The sequence below is a fragment of the Manis javanica genome, chromosome 3 (genome assembly GCF_040802235.1).
Source record: "Manis javanica isolate MJ-LG chromosome 3, MJ_LKY, whole genome shotgun sequence".
Taxonomy (NCBI): Eukaryota; Metazoa; Chordata; class Mammalia; order Pholidota; family Manidae; genus Manis; species Manis javanica.
In genome coordinates, this window is record NC_133158.1 from 134,252,384 (window position 1) to 134,278,916 (window position 26,533).

The window sequence follows — 26,533 nt, forward strand, 5'->3', positions numbered from 1 at the left end:
GGTTTTGCCAAAGGACAGTATGACTCAACTCTTTATGTAACCAGTGACTGGGGGGCCAGAGTATCTAATGAGCACTTAGTAAGTTGTTGATTTCTTTTCCTTTCTGCAGCATTGCCAGAAAGACAAAAAAAGAAATCAAATTGTTTGGTTCAGCAGGAGGGAAAAAAGGAATTCCTCGACAATTGTGTTCAATTCACCACATAATAGCTCTTAAGTAAGGCCCTCTAAAACCTTCACAGATGCCAAAGACCCTATATCATATAAAATATTATTATAGTATACCCATATGACATAATAAATATATTTTTGCTATCAACATTCTAAAACTTACTTCTATAATTTTGATATTTTAACCAAGCATCATTCTTTATTGCAAAGGGAGACATTATAAGCTGTAAATTGTTTTCAAATATACAAAACAATTCAATAACTGACATTGATATAATGCTTCCTTTTATACATGTTTAAGCATATTTTTATTTATTTTGAAAGTTATTTTGAAATCCTGTAATCGACAAATTTATTTTCAGTTCTTCCATATTTATGTAGCCTTTATACATCTCAGAGGCCTTAGACATGACTCCTGTCATACCCAGTGGGCAGCACTGCCATGCCTGGAGCAGAATTTTATTTCTGAGACCACAGTTATTTTTTCCTTCTCCCTATAATACTGTAATAAATAGCATAGCATTTCTATATATCCAATGGTATTTTCAATGGTAAAACTCTTTGATAGAAGAGTTATTATCAAAAAACACTCTTTTTTGTTCGTTTTTCTCATGTATCATATCTCCAGTGCAATTAGTAGACATAAGATGTGATGAATCAGGAGACAGGCCTTTGCCCAGTATCAAAATAATTGGGAGGAGCCTGCTTCTAAATACATTACCTAGCTTCCCCTCTGACCATCCGAAACTATTGTTAGGATGTTTGATTTGATATCTTGGCTCCAATACCCATGCTCTTCTTTTAGTGCAAAAGCCACAGGCAGCATTATCTTCCTAAAGACTTTAGGAAAAGGTTTACTTGAGAGAAAGAACGTAGCCTGACACCTCATTATACCTTTCTCATAGGCTTTCACATTTCTCTGGACAAATTCCAGTCCAGGAAGTTCCACCACATTGGACCATCCTGAAATAGTTTGCAAAGTGTAACAATAGATTATCGATACCATATATTTTAGAATCATCCAAACTGACATATGCTAATGATAGTATTTAATATGTAAACCAATTGATAGAAGGCATAGGAAATTTTTACTATAAGTGTGTTAGGAATATCTATCTATACACAACTAATCAAACCCATTAATTACCTATAAAATTCAGCATCTCACTGTCTCCCTTGTTCATGTTCATTGACAGCTCTAGAGCCTCTGTGGCCTGTGGTTCCCTTAGAGGCGAGAAAGTTCCTTTACTGGAGCCTTGCTGCTGATAGTTGGCAAAAAAATTATTTATCTCAATTGATGGTCATTTTTAATGTGGGCTATCTCTAAATGTGTGTTTAAAACTCAGTATATTTTACAGTTAAAGAAATAATAATAACAATTACTCTGAATATATTTGATTCCAGGATGTCAGGGAATAGTGGCTGTAGTTTGGATGGCCAGGTATTTGAAAATGTGTCTGGAAATCTCTCGGGTTCCTGAGCTCTGTCATCAATGGCTTGGATGGTGGGAGTTAAGATAGTGAAGGGTGCTTGTACATAGGAATTCTCTGTTAATGATCTTCCCTAGAAATAAGAAAATGGCTAATATTTGACTAGTTCCATGGTCTGGTAATAGTCACCTTCTTCTTAGAGTCTAGTTTTTGGAAAATCCTTACGTTGCACACTTGGTCTCAGTTTCTCTATAACTGTCTTTGCAGAATTTGCTCTTCTTTTAGGTCTTATCTCAAAGCTAGTTTTGTTCTTTCCTTTTGCTCAGTGCAATAATCAAATAATTATTGCTGATGTACTACTTCACATGCACACATACACAAAGTATACATGTTCTCTCATATTCCTGACTTTTTGCAACTAACCTCATTTGGTAGTCTCTGGAACATGGAATTTTAAAACCAAAGTCAACTGGATGCCAATGTAGGTACCCTGCACAGCCATGGTGAGGGCTGGGGGTGGGGGAAGTGTTCAAACTACCCCTAATTTGTATTCTGTATCATATTTTAGGAGACTCAAATGTTTGTAATCAATATTAGAGTTTAAAAAACAGACTTATTCTATATATAAGGCTGATTCTGCCAGGAGAAAGATTCAAAATAGGAGAGGAAGGATGGGAAAGAATAACTATTCTGTAGCATATTGTTTACTTAACGAGAACTAGGTAGTAAAATGAATAACGTGGAAGTACATCTTGATGACCTGCATTTGGGATCCGTGACAGGCTCTTAGAACTCTCAGACAGTGAGTCAGCAGAAGAGTTACGGTTCCCACTGAAGAGTCGCCAGGGTGGGGTCCAGCGGGCAGTTTGCAAAGCACAGCTGTCAAACTGACCCTAAAGAAACAAAGGACAGGATGGATCTGGAAGAAAAGTCCTAGATCTTTTGAAGTTGTCAAAGATCTTAAGTCATGTCTTGATACATACATCTTGCACAGCTAAATAGTCTTTTAAAAATATCCTCTGTGACAGTGTGTCTGCTGCAAACATGAGTAAAACATAGGGTAGTTTCACCTACAAGAAGGGCATTCCTGGGTATTGCAAGTTGTGACTGGGAAACACTTCTGATCAGTTACCTGCTTTGGGCTGAAAGAGGGAATGACAAGGAAATGAAATGGTCAGAAAGGAGAGAAGGTTGGAGGGGGAGAGAAGAGGAGGAGAAGCAAGGATGAGCACCATGGCAGTGGAAACAGGGAAGAGGAAGGGGAGCGCGAGGTGGCGGCGCCCACGCTGGAAATGGAAAGCACGAGGAGGGGCAGTGTACTTTAGGGAGGCAGGGAGAGGCAAGTGGAAAGGGCCCCAAAGAGAGAAAAAGCAAACGACACAGGAAGTCTATTCAACATGGCCGTGCTCATTAAGTGAGCCGCCTAAAACACCCACCTGCCTCTCAGGGGCCTGTGGAGAAACGGAGGGAGGAACCGTGCGCCCAGCTGCGTCCTCTCATCGGCCTTCCCATGGGCTTTCCCTCCAGGTCCCGTGAGTCAGCTCAAAACAGTTTTGCTTTCCCCAAACAGTCATAGTGCCTCCAGAGATCCCTCTTCTCCCTCACTGGCCCCTGGATTTGTGACCAATCAGCAAAATGCTCAGTCACAAGGAACACAGGCAGGTCCCTGGTTCCCAGCTAACTGAAATACCACGGCAGTGGAGGGGTGGTGGGCTAAATGTCCATGTGTTTTTAGTGCTAGTGTTCACTCTGAGAGAAAGGAGCTTTTTTGAGAAATCTTCATGCAGAACAGGTATGGAAAGTGTCGGCTCCTTTAAAATGAACTGATTAGAGGGACACAAGAATGGCTGTGCAGGTGACTACAGGAAATCCTTAATGGGAAGTTGATCGGCTTCTAGCCATCCTCCACTGAAGCACTTCTGTTTTGTTTTGTTTTGTTTGGCTTCTAGGTAGAAGAACGCTCTAGGCTCAACCGGCAGAGTTCACCTGCCATGCCTCACAAGGTTGCCAACAGGATATCTGACCCCAATCTGCCTCCAAGGTCGGAGTCCTTCAGTATCAGTGGGGTTCAGCCTGCTCGGACACCCCCGATGCTCAGACCAGTTGATGCCCAGGTACATCTTTCCCCACAACTTCTTCATTCCACTGGGCATGTCAGGAGGGTGTTCGGTTAAACCCCCTAAAAGCCTGGGGGCTTCTCATGTAGACTCAGGCATAGGACCAATCAGATGATGGCCCTGAATACAGAATCTACAGTCCTGTAGGAGGCCTCACTGAATTTGAAGGTTAGAGGAAGAGGTAAGAAAAAGATACTCTCCTTAACTTGGAGCCGACTACAAAGTCACTCTCAGTGAGCTGGCCTTTCTGGAGACCCATGGGAGTGTCTGTGAGGTGGGAACAAGCGTCCTGTCAGTCACAACCACCAAACTGAGACTCTCAGCGACCTTTGATATATAAACCATAATACTGTCTTTTGCTCCTTGGGATTTGGACATGATGCTGACACTGGAGAAATTAAAGAAAGTTGATAAAATTGTGTCTTCAGAGCCAGTGGTTCCCAAAGCATGGTCACTGGACCAACAGCAGCATCCTGACACTGAACTTCATAGGCATGTAGATCCCCAGGTTTCACAAGCCGCCAGGGATCGGATGCACCATAGAGTTTGACAGCCACTGTTCTAAGTTACTTAAAGAAGTAAAAAAGGTTATTCCACTTTTGGGAAAGGAGGAAGTATGTGAAAGTTTTAAACAGCATTTTAAAATTATATATACCAAAAATGAAATAAGAAGTGAAAGTGGAATTTTAAGAAAAACAAAGGTAATACAGCTGCTTTCCTCCAAATGCCTTAAATTCCCTCCAGGCATCCACCTGTATTAACACCTCCACAGAATATTTTGAGGTCACCTTTGTAATGTGTACTGCTGTTTGAACTCGAGTTTAAGAGTGGTGATAAAATCAAGGATTCTTGGTTTCAAGTTTGCCTTTAGTGTATGAGGTCCAAGATTTTTCACTACCAGCCACCTTAGCATATCTTCCCCTTGATGGTTTTTATTTGTATATAATTCTTCCATGACTAACCTTCCATAAGACAATACATTTTATAGGAACTTCTCTTTTAATGCACAAACGTCCTCTTTTGAAAACCCTAACATTGACCTTTTAGGGTAGTTTTGTCCTGTAAAAGGGGAGAGTGAAAGAGAACACTTATGAAACTTTACTGAGCTGCCTAGGAATGATAATGTAGCTATCCTGTAACAGCTAATTGGGTTAAGAATGCTTGAGGTGTTGCTGCAATTTTTGTTTTTATTTGGAGGCTCTATTAAAGTAGGTTTATGTTTTGTGCTATATATTTTTTTAAATATGGTTAGTTAATGATATTTAACATTAATATAAATTTGGTTACAGTTCTATTCTGGTTGAAGCATGACATTCAGTTGAGCGAGACTTTGAGGATTTTCTCTTAACTACTATTAATAACATTCCAGGTATAAGACCAAATGGGTCTAAAGAGGCTGAGGCAACCAGGGATAAGACCTCAAGGGCAAGAGGAGCGGGGTCAGGCTGGTGGAGGGGGGGCTGTGGAAATGCCCCCTAGCAGTCCAAGCACTGAGATTTCAGACCAAAGAGGGTCTGATCAGTTCCTTGCCCAAAGCAGATACTAGATTAAAGGTTGTTGAATTAACAATTTAATTTAGAATGTACTCTGTATGTTTTCCCCACCAAGACTTACCGACCAGCTTCCACATGCCAGGAACAGTCAGAGATACAATGCCAGGTGTGGCTCCCGTCCCCAGGGAGCTTACCTTCACGATGGAAGAGGGACAGGCTTACATAAGAACTCACATCAGAGTGTGAGCAATGCTGATGGTAAAAGATATTTGGTTTTCTATTATTTTAATGATCTGTCTCAAAGAACCACGTTTCTACTAAACAACTACATGGCTTCCCTGCATGAACAATGTCAACACATGCCTAATTGTGAGACTCAAACTCTAAAGGACACGTCCTGGTGTCAGAGTGGTAAGAGCCAGTTCACCAGAAAATAGGACAGCACAACAGTTGGTCAGATGGGCTGTGGGGTATGTATAGGTTCTAACCCAGGCTCTGCAACATATTAGTAGTGAAATCTAGGTATTTATTTAACTCCTCTATGCCTTACATTCTCATGTGTAAAATGAGGAAAATAACTGTGTCCATCTCATGGTGGATTTGAGTTCATAAGAAGTGAGATACCCAGAGAGATTCTTCTTTTACAGAGCAATAGCACTATCTAAAGTCAAAGTTAGGGATTTCATAGGAGGAAGTTTGTAATATTAGAAGAGAAGTAAATAGTTCCAATTGCTGATCAATAGATGTTCACTTAATTCACTGACTTCGTAGAAGTCCCAAGTAAATCATTTAACTTTTTTGCCAGGAACCCTGGTTGAGCCCTACACATAGCTCTAACTGAGCAATTTGGAAGAGCCTTTAAGGGCATACTGTAGATAGCTGTGATGGGCTCTGTGCACCTCATTTCTTATTCCTTAAAATCTTATTTTTGCCTTAACTGAGGGAGGCGCTAGCTGATCTGCTTTTTCTTCTAATAATGCTGCTGCAATGTTTGTTTGATGCTTAGATCCCACATCTGGTAGCTGTAAAATCCCAGGGACCTGCTTTGACCGCCTCCCAGTCGGTGCATGAGCAGCCCACAAAGGGCCTGTCTGGGTTTCAGGAGGCTCTGAATGTCACCTCTCACCGTGTGGAGATGCCACGCCAGAACTCGGATCCCACCTCTGAAAACCCTCCTCTCCCCACTCGAATTGAGAAGTTTGACCGAAGCTCTTGGTTACGACAGGAAGAAGACATTCCACCAAAGGTGATATTCCTGGGGTACTTTCCCTGTCATCAGTGTCGTTGTTGTTGTTCATGGTTATTATTGCTGCCCCACTCCAGACTTCTCATAGTAATGAAGAACATGACACACCAGGGCACCATCCCTTCTTGTGTTTGTTTTCGTCCCTCCTTCCCAAGCTAACACTTGGATTGTCATTTACCATTTCTGACCTCCTTCCTCCCCACGGAGGTGGAAGCTCAGGGAGAGTGAATGACTTGGAGCACATGTCTTACCTAGAATTACTCTCAACCCCAGGCATTCCAACCTGTTCTTTTACTATTCATATTAAGAAAGAATGATGACTGAATCTACATCTTGACAAATTGAAAAAGTAGAATATTTATTTATCCCTATTTTTAATAACACAAAGTGAAGCCAGATTTTTAATAGCACAAGGTGTTCAGAAGATAGTACTGCTCTTAGAATATTTTAGTAGGCTCCACTTAAAGATTCTTCTAGTCCAGGTTGTAATTTAATTCCAACCTTAATTAATTAGTGAGGCTAAAACTGTGGGTAAAATGACTAGTCATCCCACTAGACAGAACAATCCCGCATTTGGTTTCTTTTGTTTTCGCATATACCAAGAACGGTCCTGAACTGTGGCTGTGCATCTCACCATTGACAACCTGGAAGTATTTCAAAATACTGGAGAAATTTTTGCATCAGATTCTTCCTGGTTAGGATGCTCCTTTCTCCTGAACAGGAGCTATGACAAATGTAATGTCCCACAACTTCCAGAGATCAAAGCCATTGTTGATTCCAGGAAAAATTTCTTTTTACCCAGTGATTTTCAAATGTTTTTCTTCTTCTTCTCAAAAGGATATATAGGATTTCTGTTATTTTAAAAATGGAAAAAGCCGATAATGGTTTTTTTGTTGGTGCTCTCCTCTTATGGAAGCAGAGATGCCATCAGAAGAGGATATTTAGGGAGCAAAGCTCACTAATGCACAATAGGATGGGCAGAGGGGAAACTAAACATGGACATTTTTGGTGCCCTCCCTAAAAGGATGCAGGCACACATTTATAGTTCTAGGAGGGAAATTTGAATCGATACAAAGATTTTAGGTTGTTATAATTCATTAGATTCTTTTCTGGAACTTAAGTTTACAAAGTAAAAAAAGGAAAAATAGTAGTAGTAATATTTAACTTGCGCAGGTGGGAGCAGTTTTGGTCATTCTGATTCACTGACTCATTTTTCTGGGTCTTTCAGTTAAAATGTATCATAATAATATTAATGTCAAATGTAATCTAACATATTAAACAATAATATTGGAACAAGCACATTTTTAAAATATCTAGCATAAAATACAAACCCACTTTAAAAGAGCCCCCAAAAATACATAAAAGTTGAAACACTTAATGAATGTTCAGTGCAATTTGATGTCACGGGACATTTACATTTTCATTTCTTTCATTCATAAAGTAAGTTTTCCCTCTACTGTCCCCTCATGTTGGGCTCCTTTACTGCACTTACAATATTGATTTCATTAAGAAAGCTTCATGAAATGAGGCATATTTGAACTCCACCTTAGGCACTTGCCTGATAAGCTAAGGATACATTTCCTACTGTAACTCACAGTCTGGTTGGTATTCACATAGTCTTTTTAAAGAGCCTTCCTTCCAGTATTTTCAGTTTTAATCCTGTTTTGTGTTAGGTTTGCAAATTGATCTTCCAAAGCAGTATTTTGGCATTTGTTTTTAATTAATGATTACAAGGAAGTGGAAACATTGAGTGTTAATTTCAGTAGTTTCTCTGAGCTCACAGACATGTGGCTTTTGTCCCAAGTTCTAGTCTGACACCCTAGTTTCCTACCAGATTTCATAATTGTTATCTGCTTATCAGTTGTGATGTGCACTAAAAATGGAACTCAGTTTATCTGGATGGCTCTCGTCCAGTACAATTTGCAGTGATCAGCTAAGTCAGTGGTGCCCCAAAGAAACTTCTGGTATCCACCATTCTTGCACAAAAAATACAATTATTTTTGCCCAGTGAGTCAAAGTAATTAGCTGGGTCGGCTTTTAAATTTGTTTTTAAAATTGAGGACCATATTCCCTAAGGGTCGCTGAATGTGCCTTTGCTTAATAATGTTAGGGAGTGAAATATTTCTTTGAGAAATGAGAGAGAATTCTTTCTCGTTTCCAATACTTTCTGCACTCTTGGCAGATTGTAGAAGAGGAGTTGACTGCTGCGTGGGCGGGAGCCTGTGGACACTATTTGATGGAAAGGATTCCTGAGGTCTGGTTTTCTTTCAGGTGCCTCAAAGAACAACTTCTATATCCCCAGCATTAGCCAGAAAGAATTCCCCTGGAAATGGTAGTGCCCTGGGACCCAGACTAGGATCGCAGCCCATCAGAGCAAGGTAAGGGAGATGGTTCAGGTGAAAGAAAAAAGCCACCACCCACCACTGTCATCATTGCTTTCATAAAAGATGACTCTGTTCTTTCTCTCACATTGACTGGCCATGGGGACTGTAAGCTTTGGTGGCTAGAGCACATGCCTTTCATTTCTTTAGTAGCCTGCCACAGAAATAAGTGTACAGTGGGGGCTCATGAATGAGTGAGTGAATGAATGAATGAGGCAACCCAGAAACCCATCAGGTGTACATTACTTGACAGTTTGAAAAATTGGGGAGTAAAATTGAAAATATAAGTCTAGTTGTAGGATCGTAAACCATTATCTCAGAGACTATTTCATGAAGTCAGCATAACAAAATGGCCTGGTTTGAGGGCTTTTTAGTGTCAAGGTATGTGAGAAATGTTCCCTGGAACCAGTAAGACATTGCACAGTAATTGCCAAAGGCATGCAATAGTGACCAGCTGCAGAGCTTCCCTAGCGTGGCAAGATTTCAGGAGTGTGAGTGAGGAAGTCACCTCTTTGGCATTACGGGAGAGCCACTGAAACACACTTACGCTTCTGCTGTTGTTCTGTGCTCGCCTAGAATATTCTATCAACACTGTCTCCTCATGTAGTAAGGAAGTTACATCTGCCTACTTGGTTGGCAGAGAGGTCTCAAGAGAAGCTGGAAAGTAAACAGTGTCTTTACAGATTCTGAGGAGATTTTATGTGGTAACAGATGCTGTTTGCTGCCATAGTTCATCAAGCTTTCCTCAGATTTTTCATGATGATCCCTTTTTAGGATCAACTGAAATAGCCAGTGGCCTTTGCTGAGACTATAAAAAGGATAAGCTTGGGCAGGCTATTTTATACTTATTTACTGTATTCATAATAAGAGAAGGACTCTCGCTTTCTAGTAAAAGACAAAGACTGGAAGTGAAGGTTATGAGTATTTGTGCGTATCTTTAATATATGGAGTGCTTTTGATCATAAAGCTTTCCCTCTTCATATGAAAATTCTTAGGAAAGGGTCAGTCCATAAATAAGGTGGAGCTGTACTAAGAACATTAATCCCTTTAGGGCAAGAAGCCAGCCCATTCTAAGGGGAATTGCCAACTGCAGGAAGCTCTGAATGAGCCCTTTTTTTTCCAGCAACTTGTCGGGTTTACAGTGAGGCTAAGCAGCACTGAGGAAGACTGATGCGCACTGTGACCAGGGAGCCAAAGACATGTTAGCCATTTAGCCATTTGCCAGCCTCAACTTTATTGGTCCCCCTCTTCAAGTAGCGATAAGCCCCCAGTTATCAGGGCTTCTTGATCCTCTGAGCCCTGCCCTCACAGCTCTGTTCACTGGATCAGTTGCTTAGACTTGTAGTTGCCATAGATCAAGCATCACTTCAACTGTAAGTCTTTTTCCTTCTATCAACCAGAAAGAAAAAGAGAGCTAGCATTATATAGTCATATAAAAGGCAGCTTTCTGTTCCCTCTGAAGTATTTAATGACATTAGAGCCTTAAGGTAGCTGGCATCTGATGATCAGTGGCTTGCAAAACATGGACTTTTCCTTCAGAACCACTTAAATTTGTACTTTGTCTAAAGTGTGCAGACTTTGCAAGACAACTAACATTTTTCTGCTTACAGAGAAGGTAGAGAGAGAGTAAGCTAAGAGGTAGTGATTGTTTACCTGCAGTGAAAGTAAGGGATTTAGGGAGACAGGGGATGGAGAACCCCCACCCCTGCTATATAGAACAGTCCTGCCGAACGCCCCTGCTTCTGGCTATCCATACCTCCAAGTGGCCAACTGATTTATTTAAGATTCAAATCAGACTTAACAACTCTAGACTGGATTGCATTTTTAAAAGTCTCATGATTTGGTTTATTTACTGTCATAGAGATAACTTTAGTTCACCTTTAGTTCAGCATAATAAAGCTCCCAAAACAGTGGCTTGAAATAATAACTTATTATTTCTCCTGATTATATGGGTTAGCTAAGAAGCTGTTCGCTGGGTGCCCTTGGGCTCACGGATGCAGTTGCCCAGAGTGGATGGCCAGCTGGACCTTCATGTGGCCCTTCATCCTGGGCTTCTTTACTGCGGGGCCACTTCAGAACAGCCTCCCGAGAGGGAAGCCCCAGTGCACAAGTGCTTTGTGTCTTTGGCTTACACCATCTTTCTGATGTTCCATTGGCTACCACCAGTCACAAGGCCAACCTGAGTCCCTGTATGAAGGACATACACAGGGGCATGGACCCTGGGACGTGTGATTCACTGGGGACATTACTTTAACACAGAGACCCTCCTGCTTTCTGTTGGTCCTCATGAAGTCCTCACTTCTTTTTGTACCACTTGTCAGACAACTGCCCATCCATCAAGCCATAAAAAAGGGTTGCTTGTAAATAATTTGTCCTTTATAACACTTCTAAGCTGTTTCTTGAACTTGGTCAATATTCCTTTTTGTCCTCCAAACCTTTTCTTTGAAATGCTTTTCAAGGGAGAGTGGAAAATGAGAAAAGTTAGAATGTTTCCCAAGTAAAATCACACATGTAGTAAAAGATGGATTCAGGATGTTTTGTTACTATCTTCCATTGCTAAATTCAGCAAGTGTGTGTTGAGGATGTGCTGCGTGCACATATCTGGAACCTTGAGACCCAGTGATTCGACCAAAGCTGCCTGAGTTGGGGGTCCAGGGCTCAGAGGATTTACTTAACCTGCTACTCTTTGGGGCTGCAGCTATTATTAGGGCCCAAGTTCTTATTTCTTGCCTTACTTTCTTACTTTGCTTTGGAGTAAATGTTAGAGTTAACTTATTTAAAGAAGGCAGCAGCTCTCTCTTCTCCTTCTGTGGCAAACTTAGGGACCCCATGTTTAAGACAGTAGTGTCTCAACATGTGAGGAACCAAGATCCCTGAGTCACCACTTGGAGAAGAAACACCAAAGAGAGCAGTTCTGCCTGTGTCTATTTACAATATGAGTGAGAAATAAACCATTGCTGTGATAAGCGAATGGAAAAAAGGAAAGCAGAGCCTAAGGGTTAAGAAGCTCAGTTTTGCTTCCTGAATTCAAGTACTAATAACCTCCCAATTAGTAGGTGCATGTTATATAGTATCTGTAGAATGTGTGATAATTATTGAGAATTTGGGTAACAATATAGTTAAATCAGTAAACCACCTGGTACCCTGACTGGAAGATCCTTGCAGTGAGTTGAAATGAGAGCATGCAAGCATATACCTGTAACACACGGCAAACAGCAAAGCTTTACCATTTTCAATAACCTTCCACCCGCCACAAGAAGCTCTGTTACGTCACTCTTCCACTGTCTGCACGTAGCACACCAACTCAAAAAGAGCCCTGTAAAGAGCATGTATTAAATAGATACGTATCAATGGGTATAGTTGTGCTGGCATTAGTTGGCCAAGAAAGTGCTGTTGGGTGGCCCCTGTGCATCCCTGCCTTCTGTTTGGTTTGGAGCAATTTGTTATTTATTTTTTTATTTAGTAAAGACTTGTGTTAACTAATTCAAAGCACGTGACAACTCTGTGCGGTAGTAGCTATAATCGCCTTGGTTTTATAGGGGAATCTGAGACAAACATGTGAATTACCCAAGATAAAAAATTAGTGAAGTGAGAGAGCTGACTTTTGAAACCTGGTAGCCTTGCACCCAAGGCCACACCCTTAATTAAGCACCTTGCCATGCTAACCTGCTTAGTGGTGAATGCAGCTGGCCTTGCTGCCTCAGTTACCCAGAGGAAAGGGGGCTCTTGGTTCTTTGACTGGCATGGCACCAATTTGTCTCCACCTTTGTCACCATGTAGTTTGGTGAATATGTTGACAACTCCTGTTAATCTTATGGTTATTGACCCTCACCTTGTGAATTCACTGTTCACTACCTTTTAAAGGTTGCTGTCTTGGAGGACCTATCTATATCCCAAAAATGTCACTACTCAAGCTAGAACTACTACCATGTGCTTTTGACAGTCCCCTTCCCAGATGGCTAAAGCCTGGGTGATGACACAGCCACCTCATGACGCTGTTCTCAGCCCTTCCTTCTCGTGTGTGTACAGCCCGGCATTGCTCCGGCTGCAAGATCGGTGGGCAGTTCTCACCTACTACACGGACTCCCAAATAAATGCTTTATACAGTCAAGGTGATCAGTTGAGTTTAAATCAAGATTTGGTTTGTTCATTTTTCAAAACACTGTTGTAAAAAATTCCAGACACTTTAATATTTAACTTTGATTCATGTGTTCTTTTAAAGCAAACTAAAATTTGATCAAACAAGTACATTCAGAATATGAAAAGATTTAAATTAAGCCAGAAAAACCTAGTGAAAACCCAATGACTAAATGCTTAATTTCAAAAAATAATTCTCTGTCCCATCCCAAACCTGTCTTGTTATGGCTCATTTGTTCTCACTGGCTGTGTCATCAAAGAACCAAGTGAAGTGAATGTTGGCAGTTGGCCAGTTATTGTAGACTTGGCCCAAGCATTTGGGCCAAGAAATCACTATATAATCCTAATTTTCTATTTTGATTTTTTGTATGATATATGGAATAATTGCTACATTTCACTTTACTGTGTATTTTATAGACCAAACAGCATTGTCTGCAGTATGGGAAATGTCTGAACTGTAAGTTAGTACTTAAAGAAATCTATGTTAATGTTTTCAAGTTTTTACACGTTTGGAGCTGAGTAGGCTCAGATAATATGTGAACAAGGGTATCTTTTATTTCATGGAATTCTTCTGAAGTTGATCCCTTCTAAGAGCATTTATCTCAGACCCCTTCACCTCAAGGCCAGACCATATTAATACATAATAAGGAAGAGAAATTTTGAACAATGTGACATTTTCTCAAAACACTCATATTTTACAAAAAAATTAATAAATAAGGTATAAAAGGCATTTTAAAGTTTTCCTATTTCTGTGTGTGGTTGCATAGAACCTAAGTACTTCTTTGAGTCTCCATCAGCAAAAATAACAACCTATTAAGCTCAGCACTCACCCTGGCTAGCCCCGTTGGGGAGGCCTCGTGCTAATGAGGCCCAGGTCAGGGATTTAATGCCCATGGGATCCAATTAGCTTCACACAGAAAGAGGCTTTGAGCTCAACTGGAGATGTGTGCTCATCCCAGCTGGTTCCATTAATGCCCATGACCCTCTTTTATGCCAGGATAGTGCAGACCCAGGCCTTACCATCTAGCATGGTCAGCCTGCCTCTCTCCTGCCCAGTCATTCATAAGCATTTCCTGGAAGTTCATGTTCTCTGTCAAGCTTTACAGATCATTGCTGCAAAAGCCACCCATTTCTTCTTGGGCCCCCCTCCCCTAGGACTTCCTCACCCCTGCGTGGTTCTCCATCAGGGGTGTGTCCTCTCCACACCAGCCAGCCCCAGGAAAACTGCAGCTCCTGTGCCTATGCTCAGGCCATTTCCCCAGCCTTCCTGCTCACCACCCCCACACCCCCCAAGGCCCATTCAAGTCCTGTCTCCTTCCTGTCACCACCTCGACTACTCCAGGCTGCATTCATTGTTCCCCAAACTCCAACAGTATAGACTCCTTCACACACAGCGTACAGAGGTTTGCCTTGTTCCCTGTTGTCTCCACTGCGTGCATCTCATCTCTAGGGTTATGTTGTGACTTGACTGTCCACCCTGTGACCTGTGCCCTCCTCCAACCCTCATTCTGAGCTATTGAGTTTCACAGAGTAGGTGTTTAAGAGAAAGGTTTTGGTTAAATGATCAAAGGAGTACCACATTCGAGCAAATAGCTGGCCCCAGCTGCCATACCACAAACACTCAGAGCTCACAGCCACCCTTTCTCAGTAGATCTTCTTTTAATACAAAGAACAATGCATTACCATGTCATGAATGAGAGCAATCACCAAAACCTTAACGTGCCCACGACCCTTCATCAGCAGCACAGTCAGTTAGCAATACAATGTTCAGGAAAAATTGTTTTGTAATTGATTAATTATACATTAATAATTCTTGACCACTACTATTTAATACAAGAGCACAATGGGGAAGAATTTATTACTTGGGAATTAAAGGAGATGGGGTTGTTTCTTTATGAAAAATTCAAAATGTAGTTTATTAACAAAGTATGTATTCATTTATCACTTCAGGGATTTTCCAAATCAGAGTTATTGCCAATATGGACCCAAATCTATTTCCATCAATTAGGGGCTAGCAGTTTTCACAAAAATAGTTACTACACAAAGGAGTCCCAGAAAAATACCAAGAATTTTTTGTTTTCTTTAAGTTTATTCAGCATTCACTTCTGCAGTTGATTTTGCTGTTAGGTTGACTTAGCAAACCTTTTACCATAAAAATTTTAAAGACAAATATTGTCATAAATTCTACATTTGTATGATCAAAGTTAATAAATTATAAGGACATATTTATTCTTATATATGATGTTTTCCAGACACACCAGCCCATGTCTCCCAATAACCCAATATTTACAAAGTTGTGTAACTCGATCAAATGTTTTTGGCAGATACATTACATTAGATACAAAGCAAGATTCTTATGCTTTCAAAAGGAAATTATTTATTTGATTTCATTGCTGCTAATAATGCCATTTTGTGGCCAGGTTTTTGGGACAGCAAGCTACAAGTATCTCAAGGGAAGGGACCATATTATTTTCATATTTACAAATGAAACTTATGACACCCAACACTGTGCAGAGTGCCTGATACGCGCTTGATACTCACAAAATGGGCAGAGAAAACAAAAGCACAAACCTACATTTTAGTGTGATGTCTCACTGCATTACAATCATAGCACTATGGCGTTTTTCGGCAAAGACGTGAAATTCTTTTTGGAGAACTGAAGGCACTGGACACATGGGAGGCACTGCTCCTCTCAGCAGATGGGTGGCAGTAGGTTTGAGCTTTCAGTTTCAGGTCTCGCTAAATTATCCACTAGGCCCTGCATTATGCAAGGCTGAAGGAAAAGGAAAAGTTCTATGAATTATACATAAAAAGGGAAGAACTTTGTAGAAACTTTGAGAATGCTGCTTATGTTTATAAAAACCTCAGCAATTGCTTCCCACCACTGCTTAGATGTCTCCTCTTCTGGTACAGCCTCCATGATTACCAAAAGTGGCTTAGCTGGCCCCTTTCTGTGCTCCCATATTGCCCTGTGCTCGCTCCAGAAAAGCATGAATGAAATCGGCTGTGCGTGTCTAGGTAAGCTGGCAGAGAGCACAGGCAATTTACTGTTGCATTCATTACTGTATCTCAAATACCTGACCCAGCACCAGGTATAGACCAACCAAGTGAGTGAATAAATACCACTGTGCTAGGAGATGTAAAGATACGTAGGTGAATAATACAGGAAGATTTCATAAAAAGTAGGGGCTACCAGCCTGCCAACAAACTTACTTGTTCTTGAATTAGCACATAATTATTTTAAAACACACCTCACTTGATAGTAGCCAAAATTATAATATAAAGACTGCCTGCCAGAAATTTAAAAACGCAAATACACTGCTGACTGTATAAGCAAAGAACTTGATTAAACAATTCACAGAAGAGGAATTACAAATGGCAAATAAACATGAATAAAAATTATTCTACATCAATAGTAATGTATTAAAGCTGCATGAAGGCAAGGTACTTACAAATTAGCAAATGTTCATAATAAACTATAGTAAGAATTCAGTGAGATGGACCATCTCCTATACTTACAGTGAAACTGCTTGATACCTTTATATGTTCACATGCAAAAATATGAACACTCACATCCCAGTTCATGCCCTTTCACCCAAGAATTCCAATTCCAGGAAAGAGAGATATGAATGGGTATTTGTATGCATGTAGATAGTTACTTCAATGTATATGTCACCACAGTGTAATGGAAGCATCTTAACATCAGCAATAGAGGAATGGTTAAACTAATTCATTGATATGATGGACTATTATGCAGCCGTTCTTGTTTTTAGCAGTGTAAGAAGCTGCTCACAATGCAGAGTTAAGGGAAAAAAAACAAGCAGCAAAACTGAAATACAGTATGCTTCCATATTTACAAAAGAGAAAAGACTAGAATGTTCCACACAGTATGGTTGAGTATCTCTTGGTTCTGAGATTGAATGTGTTACTTCCTTATTTTTATCTGGTAATATTTTTCAAGGACATGAACACAGGAAATAAGGTTTAAAAGAAAGCCTCCTTCGAAGAGTCACCTTTTCAGAGCTAATACTTTTTTTAGTGTGATGGCCCAGGACCTGGCTCAAGAGTTCATCCCATCCAGATCCAGGGCCAGGAGCTCCACAGAGGACAGCATGACTGTCATTTCCATTGATCCGTTTGGTGCAAGCACTCTCCTTACCCCTCTGCACTGGGGATGGGACTGGACTGTGCTTTCATCCACCGACGGCAAGGCCACGAGAGTGTAGTCACTGTGCTCTGCTGTCCTTGCAGCAACCCTGACCTCCGGAGGACGGAGCCCGTCTTGGAGAGCCCCTTGCAGAGGACCAGCAGTGGGAGTTCCTCCAGCTCCAGCACCCCTAGCTCCCAGCCCAGCTCCCAGGGAGGCTCTCAGCCTGGATCACAAGCGGGGTCCAGTGAGCGGACCCGAGTTCGAGGTAATGCGTCCCCTGCCTTCCGCTGCTGGCGTGGCCGCCGCTGTGTGATGATGCTCAGGACACACTGTGGTGATGGCTCTCAGCGCTCAGTCTCCTGAGAGGAGTGGGCCACTGTCTTGGTATATGTGTGATGTCACAGTGTGGGCTGAATCCTTTCTAATCGCAGACACCAGCATTTTCTAGAGAGATCACAGAATATTGGTCTTACTTGAAAGTACTACCCTTACCAGTCACCTGAATTTTCATTTGTTGCCTATTGAGAGTTTCGTGTACCCACAAATATCCTCTTCTTCTTGTGCCAATAGTCCCTTGTTGAGAAACTATGGTCATAATACAAGGTATTTCTCACACTGAAATTCAATGGAGACTAAAGTAGAATATATATAAACTTGGCAGAATAAATGAATGAAGTCTTCGACTTAAAAAAATATATACTTAATCTTCTGGTTATTCCTATGAGAGAGGTAAAAATTAGCCTCTCTGACCAGTTAATTCAAGTCTCTCATCATTGTTTCGTTTTCATTAACGAGGAAGCTTGTGAAAAACATCAATATGTCCATCTAATTATACATGACAACACATTATTTCTAACTGATCAAAATGTACTCTTTTTGAACAAACCTTCTTCAGGAGATAATTTTGCCTCTAAATAATAAAGACCAGGACTTCTTTAAGTGCAATTTGATAAATATTAGCACATTTATAAATTACTCTGATAAGAACTACCAGTCCTTTATTCTTTCTGAGTCTCTTCATTAGACACATACTTTACCTCCTAAAATCTTTTCAAGGTTGTACTTAACCGAAATATGCACGTGCATTTTGAAAAGGTTGATATCGGAATAGATGCTCAGGTCTCTGCACTGGCAGGCAGACTGGCTGATGGCTGTCCCTCCGTGCATCCCTCACATGTAAGTGGCATAACCCACAGCTCTGGGTATTTGTGTTGCCTTGGTCCAAATACAAATTTACTTAATTTAGAAAAAGTGGCATTCCCTTGTCCTTTTTCTGTTCGTAAGCAACTTGAAATCCTTACAGCATATGTTAAAAGAAAACTAAACTTACATATATCATTTTAATTCTCTGATCTGGTTCAGGCTTAATTCCTCTTTCCTTTGGCCCCTGGTTCTTCTGGGTTAAAAACTCTCTTTTATCCTAGTATGTTCCTGCCCAGGAAAGACCATTTTAAAATAAAAGACACTCTCCTGCCCTAGACTGCTCCTTCTCTGCATGTAAGCTTATAAAAGGGAAGGATGCTTTCACCCTGTGGCCTTCAGGGAGGGCCCCCCCTTGCTCTTTACCTCTGTCCTAGGGCTCTCTCCCCCTTGATACCAACATTCTCCTTCCTGCCCTCACCTCAGTCGTTCTTCTCTGAAGGACCCAGACAACTCCCCACCTCCATTTAAAAACCATTGCACCAAATAAAACAGGTTTCTATTCTTTTTGTGCAATATTCCATCAAAATAACCTATCTTGATGAGTAAATGGTCAAAGAAGAAACCAAACAATGTTAACTTAGAAGCTGGTGTAGCATAATACATAATAATTCAGAATAGGACATTGAGAAACCCCATAGAATCCTAGCTCTGCCCATAATTCCAGCATGACTGTAGGTCAGTGGTGTCATCTCGCAAAGTCTGTATTCTGCTGTAAAATGGGAAAACAGTGCCTCATCCCTGGGGTGGAGGAGGATTCAGTGAGGCGGTTAACATAGAAAGGCATTGAGCACTAGGCCTGACACACAGTCAGTTCTCAGTAAATGGTGGTGGTCCTGGTGGCTCGCTTGTTTTTCTTATTACTAGTGGCTTTCAAGTTCCAAACAAAATGTGTTTGCCTGAACATTTGTCTTTTTTTCCTGGATGTGCCTGAGGATTTGCCTGTGTGAATGACATGGAGTGACCCTGCAGGATGACTCACCGTAGACTGCAGAGCCGGAGCCAGCCCTTGCTGATGGTCACTTTTTTGGCCCTCTGTCTGTCCCTCTAGCCAACAGTAAGTCGGAAGGATCACCTGTGCCCCCCCACGAGCCTTCCAAGGTGAAGCCAGAAGAATCCAGGGACATTACCCGACCTAGTCGACCCGCTGTGAGTGCTTTTCTCTAAGTTTGGATCCGTTTTAATTTACCAGAGGACCCGTAAGATAAAGTAGTTGAGGATGTACGTACTCATGACTTTTAAACTAAAATTGTTGAGATTAATCAGAAGAACAGCTGCTAGAAGCATCCAGAAGAAGTCACGCCTGATTAGGAAAGAGCTGAACCAGTCTTGGATTGTTTACCTGCATTTAGGTATTTTGCTGATCATTCACACTATTTGAGAGAATAAAACAGGAAGAGAAATAGCTCGTATCACTCCATGATTTCTACTCATCAGCTTTGGCAAAAAAGATCTTGAAACTAACAGTTGAAATTTGGGCCCTTTCCATGGGTTTCTTTTGACTATCTTGTCCTTTCCCCATATTATTTTCCATATGAATTGTTATTACAGTTTTTCTGCTGTTTTTCATGCCTTAAAGACTGTATTTTCTGGACCAAAACTTGATAAGCATGGTTTGACATGGGAGAAGTTTCACCAGCTTCTAAATTAAGCAGGGTTTGTCAGGGGGCCTGATAACTTGAAATCTAGCTTCACTGTTGTAACACAACAGACCCCAAACAGCCATAATGAAAGAACAGTATGGAGGCTGAAATTTGACAGTTGGAAATTAATTGGAGATGAGTTACTATCTACTTACTTTATTTAAATTTTCTGAGAATCTTTCCTCTGAAGTAAATGTGAAGACTTTTTGGGTTACTCTGTTTTATTTACATTTTTAAAGTAAGGAAGTCTAGAGAGAGTAATAGTGAAGGGAATTTGCACCATCCAGGATTGCTGGTCTCTTGCCCATCTGCGTTTATCAGTTGTGTGCTAACAGTTCCCATTTTGTGTCTAACCTGCTGCCTTTCTTCTGGCTTTTCTCTCTCGTGTGGATTCTTCTGGATTGGGTCCCTCTTATCTCAGAGCTATAAGAAAGCTATAGATGAGGTCAGTATTACCTTTTATTGGTCTTACTTTCACAGATGTAAACTTAAAACTGATTTCGTGATGTTGGCATACAGAAAGGTGGCAAATTGGATCACAGATTTACTAAGTTCACTCTTTAGGGGTGACCCACTGGGAGGAGAACCCCTTCAAGAGAGCTCAGCCTGAGACCCTCTGACACCCCTAGAAAGTTCCAGAGACCTTCTAGGGTTCCAGTCTGGCTCAAGATGAGCATTAGTGCCTTGTCACGGGAAGGTTTTTATCCCACTGTCTTCCGATAGCAAAGCCTGAGCTCTTAATTTGCATTTGCCAGCCTTGCTAGGGATGGCAGATTTTTTACTAACAAAGAAAAGAGACATCTTTCTAGGGCACTCTAAATTTATAGGGTGCAATTTGTGAACAAGTACTTATGGGGTATTGTTAGGTTAATTATGTGGGGCATTAACTATAGCATCAGTAGCGACATCAACTTTAGTTAATGAATCCTGGCAAGTCCAGTGACTTTATTTCCTTATCTGTGGAGACATTTTTCCATTAGAAAAATATATGGCTTTGTCGATCTTGGTATCTTGCTGAGAAGGATGGCTGCCTTACGGTTGTTTGTCAGACCTGCATGAATACAGCAAAGTGTAGTTGCTGGTTTTTTTTAAGAGACAGGCCTTGCAAAGATTCCTAACTGCATGGAATCTGAAGACTACCATTATGGCTTTTAAGGCTGTAGCTCTGCTGAGCATCATTTTTGTGAAACAATATAGAAAAAGCACTGGCTTTGGGGTCAAAAAGCTGCATTAAAATTCTGATTCCCTCCATAAATAACTGGTTGGGACCATTTTCATGAACTCTCTGGGAGACAGTTTCCTCATCTATAAGATGGGGATAAAAATGCTTTCTCTACCTTGAACACATGATGTATAAGCATCATTCCAGATCATGAGTGCCAGAGCATTTGATGAACTGTGAAGTGCTGCATAAAGCCACGACATTGTCCTCATACTAAGGTTTGGGCCAAAGGCATGGAGCTATTTTGGCAAGTAGGAGAAGCATGTTTCTATGCATCTGATCCTTACCAAAAACCTTACATTTTCAGAATGATGACTGCCTCACCATTCAGAGAGACTTAGAAAGTTATTATCATAGTTAAAGGATTATTGCTCATAAAAAAGAGACTCTGATGTCTACAGTGTGCGGGTGGCATTTATAGAAAGGAGGAAAGGGACTATTTTTAATTGCACTGTGCTGTGGCTCTGCCGCTTCCCCTCCTAGGAGTCAAGAGGGCAGCAATATCACAGCTTTGACCAGTTTTCTCCCCAACAGTTGAAGAAAAGGAACAATGTTCTGGTGCTGTGGCGGCCAGTAACATTACTGTGTGTATGCACAACTCAAGGGAAATCTCACAAGTCCAGAAGTGGCTTTGGAGGTGGCTGTCACAAGGGAAAGGGTTTTCATTGGATTTCCTCTGGTTGGCTCAGGATACTTTAGGCTTTTAAAAATTAATTATTTATTTTGTTTTACTCCTGCACACTGGACAGAGAAATGAGAGGGGGCACAGAGGTGCAAGTGATTGAGGGAGTACAAGCCCTACACCAAAATCCCTGCCTGGTGCCATGTGTGGTTGGAGAAAGCCCTCCAGCAACTCTGATAACCCTACCCCTTGACTATCACTGATGCAAACTTGTAAAAATACAGGATTATTGGTTCTAATCTAACCCAGTGGTTCTCAACCAAGGATGATTCTTCCCCTCCCTTCCCCTTAGGAGACATTTTTTTTTGTTTTGATTGTCACAAGTTGGAGGTGGGCAGCAGTTCTGTTGGCACCTTGCAACCTTTTTCACATCTTCTTTCATGGGTTTTGATACGACTTCCCTCTCCAATGACTGCTTTGCCATTTAGATAACCTGGGATTAAAATGAAAAGTTAAAACTCTTTGAAAATGTGTTGCTTGCTTGTTGCTAATTTAATGGTTTGGGGGGTTTTTTTGTTTTTGTTTTTTGTTTTTTCATAAAAATCAATCTGGGGAGTGTCCATTATTGTACAGCATAGTCTATAATTATTTAATATAAGCTTCAAAAACAAATACTATCTTTTTTAGCACAGTTAAATATATGACATGAAGATTAGATGCATAAGCAAACACTGGTTTTACCACTGTTTTTTCATTAGTCTATAGGAATCTCAAAAACTCTAGAGTACATCCATGGATTGGGCAGAACAGGAATAATAACTAGTGGTCCAAACCCTTGTGTTTTCAGAGGAGGATACTAAAATGAAGTGACTTCCCCAGTGTTATTTCTTAAGATTTTCTAAAAAGGAAATCAATTATTTTAATTTGTAAAGAAAAGACCAGCTTAAAGTTTCTTAACTATAATTTTAATCATTAAAAAAATTGAATCAAATTTGAATAAACTATATTGTTTCCAAGAAGAGACCTAAAAGAGCACCTTTTTAGATAAGGTATGCATTAATTGTCAGACTAAATAAGGTTTTTTGAATGAAAATTGTATTGAGTTGATTCTAAAAAGTGTTACATTAAAGAAGCCTTTGGGTAAGAGTCTCCTATCTTCACATTGACTCTGTAGTCAAAAAACCTTACCACTTTACTATATTTCTTTCTTGTTTATACACTCCCAAATATTTTCATGCTAAGTAGTGCATTTTCCTCCTTGTTTTAATACTTTTTAGCTCCAGGCTTGAGACAGCCAAGCAATAAATTGCCACAAAAAACTCATTATATGGAGAAAATTGGTTTTGTCAGAAAATAAAATGTATGGAAATAGATCTGAACTCACTGGTGTCAATTTTTGAACATGTCTATTTCCCATAACTTTGCTACTGTAAATTTTTCCAGCGTAGTTGGATAAGGAAGAAAACTTCAGATAAACACGTAGACTATGGGCAATGGGAGATTAATTTTCTTTGGGGCTTTGAGTGGCTCATTATTGTTACTTTGGGATTTTCATAATGCCTCACCCTCCAAGTTGTTACCAATGACACTTAAAAGGAATTTTCAGTTATTTCTGATGTTTCAGGGAAGTTAGCTTTTAAATAACACAGAAACAAAAAAACTCTAACTGAAAGTGAAATTGTAAAATGGGTCAGAACTTTAAAGTGTTGCTAACTACAGTATTTAGAAAAATTTTGGTAACAAGGGAGAGTTTCTTTAAATCAGTAAGCTTTGGGCCAGCTAAATATTTCTAAATAGTTTTGATTTAAAAAAAAAAATCTCTTGTCTTGGGTTGAAATGTCAGATGAGAAAAATGAACCCTTGGGGAAATGTATTATTAATTTGAGTAAATAGATCATAGCTAATTATCTTTTACTTAGAATTATTACTCTTTTAAACCATATTCTCTCTTTAAATTATAGTAAAGTACATTTTTAAATAAGTAGTATTTTAAATGACAGATATTCTTTGATGAGACAACATGGTTCTAACATAAATAAAACAAAATACAAAATAAATTTACCTATTTTATTGTTTTATTGGTGTGGAGGATTATAATGTCCTTTTCTGTTCATAAGTTTAACAACTATCTAGCCCCATTATGCTCAAGTTTAGCATACCCTTCGCTTTCTTCTCAATTTGATAAACATTGGCAATGTTGAGAGGAAATACAAAAAAACCTGAAATCTAAGTACCAGCTTTTCCTATTTTGGCCCCTTGCCAAAGAAATCAGAAAAGAAATGCATAAAATTCTATCTCTGTGGTAGTTTTCCTCTTCTTTAATGGTATACATTATATTGAAACACCTTCAAGTCTTCTTAATACAGTCTATTGTCATTTTCATGAAGGGGGCAAATAGATACATCCTCTGAGATTGAGGCCATGTGCATGCACATGTATAAAAGCCCAGCAAGCATGTTTGGGTGGAAAATTAACAATTTGAATTTTCAAAAACTTGCCCTTTTCAAGGACTTCACGCCAAGAGACTTAAGAACAAATTTAGACGTCATTATTGCTTTCCTTTGATTTTTATGAAATTGGAAAGAAATGACTCCTTCACTTGCTTCCCAAACATTTTTCGACCAAGTAAAGCACCTGCAGCATTTCCTTTCCTAGTCTTAACCAATATAGCAATGCCTGACATAGAGGTAACAGTTGAGTCATGATGATTTGCTGTCTTCTCTAAAGAAAATTATATTTATAATTTAATTACACACATTTATCACAGTTTTTCTTCTCACCAATTAAGATACATTATCAAGTGCTATTTAGATCATGTAGATTGCTCTACTCTTCCATCAGGTGAATTGGACAAAATACATTTCTGGACTGAAATAAAGAGAGAATATGGCCATAAGAAAACTATGGGATTTAGTATCTTTCAATGAGTTTCTTTCTCCCTAATGCCCTGTCTCTCATTGAATGCTCTGATTCCCACATGGGTCACTAATGTAGGGAGAAATGGTAAGACTGATGTCAAATCGCTTTTTCCTCATTTGCATGCTGTGTGCCATGGGCAGTTTAACCCACGCCAGTTGGAGCGGCCATGCTTTTGCAGAACTGCTTCCCTCTGCACTGCTCTGAAAGCATGTAAAGTCAAAGGTAGTCAGGTATTCAGCGCACTGCCTGCAATGTGCCTGATGATTACACACCACATCATCACATCCATAAGGCTAAAGGTTTCACCATACTCATGGGAAACTGAAAAATTATCTCTTCCTGTTGGTGTTTGCACATTCATTTCAGTGTTCTTTGAGAGGGTTTCTGCTGGGTGACTGCAATTTAAAACAAAAGAGAATGAAACACCTATCATCCTGGAAGAGAACTTTTTTTTCTTCTTTCTTTCTTTTCAGTTGTTGTTCCTCTTGATTAATTCAGCTCTGTGGCTATAAATTTCAGTGGCACTAGGCTTTGGGGTGGGCCATTCCTTGATGTGGTGCCTCTGCTCTCCAGGGAATGATAACACACCAAATAAGTCATGTAGTAGCTGGAACCTTGGGAATTGCTCTGTTCTGTGACTGATGCTAGATTTTGGTACAGTAGCAATCTTCAGAGGGAAAAGGCTATGACTGGGGCTTGGGCAGGAGTCCCAAAACACAGGAAACAATTTCTAATCCCATCAACTTTGAGGGTGACCAACTTCACGTTCCCAAAAGAAAACAAGAACCCGATGTTTGTATATCAGTGTATGCACACAGCGTGCATATGCATATGTAACACATGCATATCCAGAACTGAACAGTCTCAGTCTAGCAATTGGTTTTGAACAAAGTTTAAATTTACTTCATCTTTCTTTTCTAGTTTCTATACAGTACAAACATCGTTTTCTTAGTTTTGTGTAGTAACTATGTTTATAACAGCTCTAGGTAGAGTTTTTCTTCCTTGTTGCTTAATTGGGAGCACCGACTTGCTCAGAGATGTAGCTTTGGGCATATCTACAACTCGTGTTCGCTGAGCACGTTTTCTTCTGTAGGACCTGACGGCATTAGCCAAAGAATTAAGAGAACTCCGGATTGAAGAGACCAACCGCCCGCTGAAGAAGGTGACTGACTACTCCTCCTCCAGTGAGGAATCAGAAAGCAGTGACGAAGAGGAGGAAGATGGAGAGAGTGAGACTCACGACGGGACGGTGGCCGTCAGCGACATACCCAGACTGATGTAAGGACACTGCTTTTTAAATGTAGGCCAGGAGGGGCTGGGCCTCCAAAATGCACGGATGAGAAATATGAATTACATACAAGATTGTTTATGGGTCGCTGGCAGGGTCCACTGACTTTTGGGATGTGAGTGTTTATTAGCGCGTAGTCCTGTAACTACCTCTGTCCATCCTCACAGTTGCTTCGAATACACAGCATTTCTTGGACTGCATATGCTTTGTCTAGTACTGTTGTTTGGGTTGACTGTCCCTTTGGTGATGTCCTCTTGGTTCTTGTCATCTCCAGGGAAAAACGATACTGACAGCCAAACTGTTGGCACGTGCCTGAACCCCTAGAACCAAGATAGTGAAATTACGAACAGTGACATTAGGGTATAGACATGTATTTCATCATCACCACCACCACCACTAGATAAGGGGAAATGGCAGCATGGGTTAGCATCCCAGCAAAAGAATCCAGAGTCATAGAATCCTGCAGAGAGACTTTTGAGTATTTGACTTAAATACAGACCTGCTACGATTTTCTAGT

At 40.3% G+C, this 26,533-nt stretch overlaps 1 protein-coding gene across 5 annotated transcripts in view; it reads left to right on the forward strand.

Annotated features, from left to right (window-relative positions):
* The window catches only part of TNIK (TRAF2 and NCK interacting kinase), a 365,077-nt gene that overhangs the window by 301,352 nt on the left and 37,192 nt on the right, over positions 1 to 26,533 (forward strand). For 3 of the 5 annotated variants that reach the window (XM_073232094.1, XM_073232090.1, XM_073232092.1), the window contains 7 exons: positions 3,548 to 3,712; positions 6,215 to 6,454; positions 8,726 to 8,832; positions 17,224 to 17,387; positions 19,374 to 19,471; positions 20,387 to 20,410; positions 25,822 to 26,006. In XM_073232094.1, the coding sequence (XP_073088195.1) occupies positions 3,548 to 3,712; positions 6,215 to 6,454; positions 8,726 to 8,832; positions 17,224 to 17,387; positions 19,374 to 19,471; positions 20,387 to 20,410; positions 25,822 to 26,006 (983 nt within the window). The remainder of the gene's footprint in view (positions 1 to 3,547; positions 3,713 to 6,214; positions 6,455 to 8,725; positions 8,833 to 17,223; positions 17,388 to 19,373; positions 19,472 to 20,386; positions 20,411 to 25,821; positions 26,007 to 26,533) is intronic. The other 2 variants (XM_073232091.1, XM_073232093.1) reach the window with 1 other exon arrangement.